The sequence below is a fragment of the Fulmarus glacialis genome, unplaced genomic scaffold (genome assembly GCF_000690835.1).
Source record: "Fulmarus glacialis isolate BGI_N327 unplaced genomic scaffold, ASM69083v1 scaffold34630, whole genome shotgun sequence".
Taxonomy (NCBI): Eukaryota; Metazoa; Chordata; class Aves; order Procellariiformes; family Procellariidae; genus Fulmarus; species Fulmarus glacialis.
The window spans coordinates 330-9,300 of NW_009187691.1; the positions used below are offsets into that span (position 1 = coordinate 330).

The following is an 8,971-nucleotide window of genomic DNA, read 5'->3' on the forward strand; positions in this document are numbered from 1 at the left end:
CGGGGCTGAGAATAACGTGTCCTGCCTGGCTTGGTGCTCAGTGAGGAACCGTGCCTCAGTTCTGCCCCTGAAACATGCTGCGTTCAAATGGAGGACAGGCGGAGATGGGTTGCCTGTGTGCTTTGGGAGATTTCAACTCAGCTAGCAGCGTTTGTATCCCATTGTGCAGCAGTCGGTTAAAGACTTCCATTTCTCCCCATGTCTGGGACACCAGGAAGGAAGGGAAACCTCAGCTGATGGGTTTTATCGTCCTTGGCTGCCATATTGGTCCTAAAAGACATACAGCCTTTCAGGTGATCACAGCCAGACAGTCTCTGAAGAGGTCAGCTTGTCCATGCTCTTTACTCCTAGTAGTTAGGAATCTCTAAGCTCTGCCATGTATTTATAAATAAATAAATTTAAAGTGCTGGAGTGGGGACCAAGGTACAGAGGTGCCCAAGCAAGGACTGTGAGCCCCGTGCTGTAGTCTGAAGCTTAGTCAGCAGCTGGGAAGCAAGAGAAAGACTTGGGGGAGAGTCTGTTATGCAAGTTGGTTAGAGAGAGGGAGGGAGCCCCTTTGGTGCTGCAGTGCAGGGTGACGAGCAATGCCAGTTGCCTCTGAAGCACCCAGTGTCGCTGTAGAAGCCAAGTCAAAACCTTCTTGCTGAGTTTTCCATAACTTCAGGAGAGTTGTTGCTAACTGCCTTTTTTTTTTTTTTTCTGGATTTCTCCGTAGCTGATGCTTTCTGAATGGCTGGTCGATGTCCCCTTGGATCTGGAGCAGGAGTGGGTTGTAGTGGTGTGTCCCGTCGGGAAAAGGGCGCTAATTGTGGCGTCCAGGGTAAGCGGCAGCAGTGGTGATGTCTCACCATTTGGTAAAGGACCTGTATCTGTTTCCCAGCCGACATAAGACTGTGTGTCTTGCTTGACTTTTTTTTTTTTTTTTTCCCTCTCCCATTTCCTCACAGGGCACAACAGCAGCTTACACCAAGAGCGGCTTCTGCGTCAACAAGTTCCCATCCCTGTTGCCAGGGGGGAACCGGCACAATTCAACGAGCGAGAAAGGTATCGGTGTGAGGAGGCTTTTGGGATAGAGAGGGGAGAACCGCCTGCTTCTCCCTGTGAGTGTGTGCGCTGGCAGGCGCGGTGCTGCTCCTCCAGCTCCCCGGGTCCTGAAGCTGTGCCCTTTTCTGGTGCCAGGGGGAAGTTAGCTTCGGGCCTGTTCCTGTATCTCGGGATAACTAGACGTGGACAATCTCAGATACTTTTACGCTAGATAAGAAATATTTTAATTAGCTGCCTGCTTAACTGACACTCTTAAACCTCAACATCTTCTCTGTCTTCCAACAGAGAGCCTCGTACAGTGCCGTCTTTCTTAACACCTCTTGCAGTTGCTTTGCTTGTCCTGAGGAGGGGCTACTGTTGAGTAAATGCCTTTTTCTGAAACACGCCTTTGCTGGATGTGCCTCTGGCTGGTACCTTTGTAGCCTTGTTGGACTTCAAGCTAAAGGCTTTCGGTGGTCGCAGCTTCTGTTAGCAGAAGGGGGTCCCTCTGCACCTCTCGGCCTTACGTCAGGGCAGGCTTAATGCAGGAGAGATTTGATCTGGCGTTTGCCTGTTGGGTTGGGCAGTCTCCGGAGCATGTCTGAACCTCCCTGTGTTTGTGTGCGCAGTGTACTGCATCTTGGACTGCATCTACAACGAGGCAAAGCAGACGTACTATATCCTCGATGTGATGTGCTGGAGAGGACACCCTGTTTATGACTGCCAGGTACTGAATCGCCCCCCTCTGCCCTGCCCTCCCTTTTGTTCCCTGGTGAGCTGCTTTGCAGCCAGCATTGGGCATAGCCCACTGTGCAGTAGGATGGATATTTCATCTAAGCGCCAGCATCTTTACAGCTTGTGGGCTGCTGGCGACTGGAATAATTGGGTACATCTTTGGAGGGCATTGGGGAAAATAGCAGAGTTTGGGGTGCTGGCTGGTTCTGCAGGTGAAGCTGAGTTTGTAAATCTCCCAGGCAAGTGCAGAGGAATGGAGGCGCTTGGCTGGTGCCGGTCGGTGATATGTGGTGGATAGTCATTAAGTCTCTGCCTCCTTTCACAGACCGACTTCAGATTCTTCTGGCTTTTCTCAAAGATCCAAGAGGAGGAGGGGCTGGGAGAGAAAAGCAGGATTAATCCAGTAAGTTCTTTTGTACTGGGAGGAGAAGGAGGATGGGGGGTAAGCTCTCCTTTTCAGCAGGCTTCAGCACTTTCTTTCACAAATGAAAGCTTTTTGCTTTTTTTTTTTTTCCCCTCACAGATCAGGCTTCAAAATGTACTTCTAAGGAAATGGGATGCCATGTTCAGGATGTAAATAGAACCACTGAGTATTGTAAATGAGTGTGGGGTTTTTTTTTTCCCAGCCAAAGTGCTGAGGGAGATCAGACTGCAGGGTGTCAGCTAACTTCCATGCCATTTTTAGCTTTCCCTTGAAACGTAATGGAAAACCAGTGTGGTTTCTACAGGGGCAGCGTTGGTCAGCAGCCTGACTACAATGGGATTTATTCTTGCGTAGCCTTGTGGGCTCACAAGGCAAGGGGAAATGCTCGTAAAGCTTTAGCTTTCCCTCCTGCTTAAACTAACCATTGAAGTTGTTGGGATAGATGCCGGATTGCCACCCGGAGTCCCTGCTAAGCAATGATAAAAAGTCTTCCTTTGAAGACTTAGACATGGAGGTCAGACCTAGAACCCACAGCAGCTTGGAAAGTGATTTTTGGGGACAGACATAAGAGATTTGGCAGCTTGGCTTACGGAGCACGGTTTGCAAAGCGGGATCTGATTGCTGTGCGGCCCCCGTGTGTGCTCAGACACCGCTAAGCAGAGCAGCTCCTGTGAGTTGAGCAGATCGGTCATAAACGGGGATGACCGCTCCTCTGCCAGCAGCGAAGGTATCTGTATTTGAAGAACATCCTGTTCTGACTTCAACGGGAATATCCCGAAGACAGCTACCTAACGAAGGGGGAGTCGTTTCAGCTTTCGTTTCCTGGGTGGAAAGATTTGCTTGGCTGAGCCAGCAGCCTGGAGCAGACGTCTGTCTGCTTTGCATCCTGCCCAGAGGTCATCATTTTCTATTTTGGTTAAAAGAGCATCTCGGGGTCAGCTCTCCTGAAAAGTCCTTCCTGCAGCCTTAGATGCTTGGAAAAAAGGTATCAGGAGCATGTGGGAGCTCTGTGCTGAGTCTCCGCCACCCGCATCTCTCATTAAATGCCAGAGAGGGGGTCATCTGGAACTGGGACAATAAAATACCTGAAATAGATCTTTCTGGGGACTCTAGATTTCCTGCTGTCTGTACATCGTGGTGGCAATCCCCCAGTTGTCTTTTAAAGGTCATCTTCTGTTATTGCAATGAGATTTTTAAAGTTGCAGCAATGTACGTGCTTTATCCAGCAGTGCTGGAGAGATGGCAGGGATTACCTCTAAAGACTTTTCCCACCCCATCCTCTCTGGTGGGTAGGGTGATTGTTGCAGGTTTTCATGCAGGCACTTCCAGTTACTTTAGTGCGATATGATCGGCACCGATGGACAGCTTGGTCCTGTCATTTTGTCTCTAGATCTGGGGTTTCTTACGAGTTGCTGTTCTGAATCGCATCAGAGGTCTGCCTGTCCCAATAACCCATAGCAATCACAGAGACCAGTCGCTATGGAAAGAGTAAGGTATTGGGGATACCTGTCTGTCATGTTCCCTCTGACTTCATCAGCCAGTGGTTGTACTGAGACCATGGAGTTAATGGCCACCAGGGGACCTGCCTTTCAGGAGCTGGTCTAATCCTCTTCTGAACCTATTTTTGCTTTCGGGCCCCCCGTACCCTGTGGCAGGAAGGCCAGCAGTTTAATGATGTGGTCCCTGCTTGAGATCTCTCTGCTTACTTCATCTGATGCCTGTCCCTCACCCTGTCTCTCTCATGCTGGATCTTGCACTGGGAGAAATCCTTCCTTCTTAGCTACCTCCACACCAGGGCTCGATTCAGTGACTTGTTCTGCTTTAGGCCATGCAGTTGTCTCTTCTAACCCTCTTTTACTCTTTCAGTACAAATTTGTGGGCCTGCAGAACTTCCCCTGCTCCTCGGACAGCCTGTGTAAGGTGCTGGCTATGGACTTCCCCTTTGAGGTGAGAACACGCAGGCGGGGGCCTGGACCTCAGCCTTAGAGACAGCCCCGCTGCGCATCTGCCAGTGCTTGGAGAGAGGTGCATCCCCTTCCCTTGGGAACTGTGCTCTCCTGAGGCCTGCGGGAAGCTTGCTGAGCTGTGCTGTTGTTTCCGTGTATGGGGGATGGATGCTTTTTATGCACGTGGCTGATCAGTTACCCTGTCACCAGGTACAGGCTGAGTCGAACCACACTAAGCAGCAAGAGTTAAACCGTAGCATTCCCTGTGCTTGGGCTGCCTTGACTGCTGTTGACTGTTGTCTGAAAGAGCCCCTGGGGAAGAGAGGGTTGATACAGACACCCAGACTGCCTCCAGAAGCAGTGGGATAGACAGCTGACCGTTTTGGGGCTAAAGCTGGTACTGCCTGCTTCCCCGGGTGGGTTTGCCTGGGTACAGGCATGAGGATCTCTGCAGTGTGCTCCCTTATGTGGTGGTGTTTCTCCAGAGGTCGGCGAGGTGGGCAGGGTGGTGTCTTTCTCTGACCTCTTTCACGGGCTCTGTGTTTCCTTAGTCTGGCTACTTCCATCTGTCTGTGTGCAAGGCACCCAGCTACCCTGTGTCTTGTGGGGAGGAAAGAGAAGGGTGGTGGTAAGCTCCTGACAGTTTCTGAGGTGTTAGTGATGGGCGCCTGAGACGTACCGGAGCTTTAGCAGAAATGGGTGGGAGGGGTTCAGATGAGTCTGTCCTCCTGCTGCCGCTGGATCTTGTGGAGGGGACAGTGCGAGCTCTGCTTTTTGCTTTGGTACAGAACCGGTGGCTTCCTACCTTTGGCTGCTGCTGCTCTTGGCTCTCCGAGGTGGCTGTTCTCCCAGCAAGTGGCTGAACAGGACACCTGCATTTGCTTCAGCAGCTTTCGAAGTGGGTGCTGTTCAGGCCTCTCTGCTGACCTATGGGAGAAGGGCAGGACAGGCAACTCGATGTGCCACCCAGTTCAGCTGTCTGTGATTGGGAGCAGCGAGTCGGAGGCCCTTGTGAAAACAGCTCAGGCTGCTTTCGGTGCCTCTCCTGGCTGACTTGGCACTGAAGTGGAAGAGGGTGGAGGAGGTGGTGGCATTCCGGCACAGCGTCAGTGACAGACATCTGGGAGCCAGAAGCTCCTCCAGTGGCTGCAGCAGTTCCTGCGGAGTGCCCGGTCTCAGCCCTAGATCAGGAACAGCCTCTGCAGAGGTTGCTTGTCCCGCTAAGCCAAAAGCCACGTTGATTTGACTGTGCCTCTTGCGCTCTCTCAGCCCAAGTTAGCGATTAAAGTAAGTGCAGGTTTGAATTTAAGGGACGCTAATTTGGCTGTGAGGGCTGACTTTGCCTTCTGCTTGTCAAAGCCAGGACAGTTATTAGAGAGAGTCGGAAAGTCCCAGTCCCTTGCTGGTCACTGCCAGACCCTGCTCTGAACACAGTTCGGGGAGTGTTGGGAAGGCATCCCAGGTTTCCTACAGCTGACTTGCTCAATTACAAATGTTCTGAGTGCCTCTGTAGAAACAGTCATTCCCGTCTTTGCTGAAGAAAGCTTCATTCCTTCCTGAGGCATCTGCTCCCATGAGAAAAGGCTGAGGAGTATTGCCCCACTGCGGTCAGAGCAGAAACGTTTCACTCTGCAAAGGAGACTGTTGCGAAACCCTGGGGGAGGGAGATGGTGTTGATCAGACTCTCTCTTGTAATCCAGCTGTGATTTGCCCCCCAGGTTCTCCAGCTGATACATTGGGGTGCGACCCCAACAAGTGAAATGTGATGCAATTTGGCTCAAAGCAGCCAGTAACCCCACAGAAACCGTGGTGCCGCTTCCAGGGATGAAGGGAACCGTGGGTCTCTTCGTGATGTGCCACAAGAGGGAGCCCAAGAAATCCCCGTGAATAGCTTCCACCAACAGCACATAAAGAAAGAAACTTTGCGAAGGCAAAATACATACAGCCTTGCTATAGATAGTGCAGTATAATAGAGGTTTCTTTATGCCTGGGCCCAGCATCTTGTGATCCTTACAAGGATCTGGTGCGTGTGGTGGCAATAGATGTGGTCAGTGCTTTCAGATCTGGGTCTTCAGAGTTAATCTGTAACCTTAGAGTTAGGACCTGATCTGCTGTATTCAGTGGAAATTTTTTCCACTGAATTCAGTGGACTTTGGATCAGTTGACTGGCGCTGAATTTGAAGTGGTTTTTGGAGGGGATCTTAAGAGCTACTGTCCTACTCGCAGATCTGAGTAAAACAACGTTCAGGTTTCCACAAAGGCAGGGGGAGCCAAAGTCTCTGAGAAACCCTGGTGTGAAGGAATGGGCGTACTGTTAAGCACCTAAAATCTGGAAAGCATGGCCGTGAAATGTGAAATCCTGCCAGGCCAGTTTCTCATCAGGTTCGGTCGTTTAGGGACAGTGTCAGCCCTTATTCTGATGTGGCTGGTGTCAGTGCAGTGACTCAGGGTAGGGACCCGGCCAACAAATTAAATGAACTGGAAGGAATATGGGAGTTGCAGTGACTTCAGAGAAATCAGGGGAAGGAAGAACGTGACCTAACTCTCCACCAGGCTGAACTCCTTTGAATTCTCCAGCTCGGGGAAGATCTTTGGAGCGGTCTGGAAGGCAGAGGCCTTTCCAGGCTCTGATCTTTACCAAAACATTCCTGTGGGTGCCGGAGAATCCCCGTTGCTCACCAAGTGCTGCGCACCCACAGGAATGGGCTGGATGTGCAGGCGTGGTGCCGGGGTGCCGCAGAATCTGGCTCTTCCCAAGTCTTCCCTGGAGGCAGGGGGAAGAAGAAGCTTTGCACTTCAGACATCCAGAGGGTTACACAAGCTCATCATGATGTTTACTGTTCTGGTTTTATGTTTTCCTAGCACAGGAATCCCCCTTTTTCTGGGATTATTTTGCAAGATTTTAACAGCGACTGAAAATTATGGACAGAGTAGTGCAAGAAGCTCTACCCTCTCTGCTGGAGGTTAGCGTCTGTGGAGCAGAGATGGATGTATGCTGCTCTTTGCTCAGCCTGGCTCGCAGTCCAGCATGGTAGCAGATGCCATCTCTGAGGCTTGGCTCATCCATGCCTCAGCTCACTGCTGATATAGGTGCCGTTCTGCCGTGCATATTCTGGGGGCTGTAGGCTCAGAGAGGGGCCTGGGAGCAATTCAGCCCGAGGTGGGCTCTTTTTCTTATCTCTGCTGCCCACTCAGCCACTCTTGCAGGCAAATGGCCTTTTAAGAGCTTGCGAGGCTCAGCTAAGAGGAGCACCACCTCAATAATCAGCCTGACAGCAGGATCTAACCTTGCAGAGTACACCCCTGGGAAGCGCAGGAAGAGGGGGGTGAAAATCCCTTAGCATGGTGGGGAAGCGGGGAAAACGTCAGCCAGCTGCAGTATTGCAGAGTGTGGAAAAAGTAGCACAAGAGTTAGGGCCTAAACCTTCAAAGTCCTGAGTGCCCTTAACTGTCATTGATTGCTGGAGAAGTTCTCTCTTGGGAAACATGAAGAATTTATTTTGCATAAGCCAGCTGAAAGAGCTGTAGCAGCATTACGAATCAGGGCTCCTTGGCGTCATGCGCTCTGACTAATTACTCTCCAAATGTATTATTTAAAATAACCTTAATCCGGTAAAGTGTGCTGCCTTATTCAGAAACCTGATGGCTTTTCTGCGGAATGGGATCATAGCAACCAGAGGAAAAGTGCTGGTCCGTGCCGACATCAGGCTGAAATTGTTTGCCTTTGACGATTTAAAGCCATCCGGCAGTTGCTGGGCTTGCACTGGTCTTTCAGGACAGGAGCTCTGCAGGTTTCTTCTTTCGCTTCCGCTATTTATTGCACTGCTTGAGGAAAAATGATCCAGCTGGTAGTTTTGGCCTGTAAATGGAGAGCGGTGCTGTTGTCTGGCGCTCTGTCATCCACCTGCAAAAGCCTCCAGCTCTGGCCTTTCATTCACTCTCTCTCCTTTTTACAGGTTGATGGACTTCTCTTCTATCACAAGCAAACCCACTATACCCCTGGCAGCACCCCGCTGGTGGGCTGGCTCCGGCCCTACATGGTACCCGAAATCCTCGGGCTTGCTGTGCCTGCTACTGTGCTCACTGCCAAACCAGACTATGCTGGGCGTCAGCTCCAGCAGATCATTGAGAGCAAGAAGAGTAAAAAGCTGGCAGCGGAAAAGGGTCACCCGAGCAGCGCAGCGGCTGCGAGGAACGGACATTACGAGCTGGAACACTTGTCTACCCCTCGGCCAGCAAACTCTCCGGAGGGCCGGGATGAAGCAGTGAGCCAGATGGAGGATTAGGCTGCTGGGACAGACCGGCTGGGTAAGGAGAAAGCAAAAGGATCCCTGCTTCTCACTGTCACTCACGCTCCCTGAGAGGGGGGCAAAGGGAATGATAGGATGGTTTTGTTTAAAGGGCACGAAAGTGGCATATCTTGCTCCAAGTGCTGCTGGATATTTTTTTTTTTTTTTTTTTGCCAGGGCTTCTGTGAGGCCTTAACAGGATTGTCTGGTTCTTTGCTAAGGCAGTCGTGCGTTGGGAAATGAAATGATCTGTCCCCACACTGCAGGGTTCCTGGTTCAGCTCCTGACCCTGCTTCTGTTAAAGCCTCTGGCAAAGCTCCAGCATAGGAACAGCGCTCGGACCTCCGAGGTGCAGCTGCTGCTCGTAACCCCAGCCCCGGCCCTGGAAATCAGGGCATTTCAGCCTTTGATCCAGCTGTTTACCGAGGCCTTCCCAATGAAAGTTTTGTGGTCAGTCCGCTTCTAGTAATAAAAAGTTTGCAGCAGGCTGCTGTAAATCCAAAGACTGGGCTTTCCACACCCACATGTTAACTGAGGAAAACTAAATTTCCTCG

The 8,971-nt window shown here is 51.2% G+C and overlaps 1 protein-coding gene across 1 annotated transcript in view; it reads left to right on the plus strand.

Annotated features, from left to right (window-relative positions):
• The window catches only part of SNUPN (snurportin 1), a gene marked incomplete at its 5' end in the record, with an annotated part of 8,762 nt that extends 279 nt beyond the window's left edge, over positions 1-8,483 (plus strand). The window contains 6 exons of the mRNA XM_009576027.1: positions 716-820; positions 948-1,044; positions 1,653-1,750; positions 2,084-2,161; positions 4,049-4,129; positions 8,085-8,483. Of these exons, the coding sequence (XP_009574322.1) occupies positions 716-820; positions 948-1,044; positions 1,653-1,750; positions 2,084-2,161; positions 4,049-4,129; positions 8,085-8,414 (789 nt within the window). The remainder of the gene's footprint in view (positions 1-715; positions 821-947; positions 1,045-1,652; positions 1,751-2,083; positions 2,162-4,048; positions 4,130-8,084) is intronic.
• Positions 8,484-8,971: the final 488 nt, after the last annotated feature.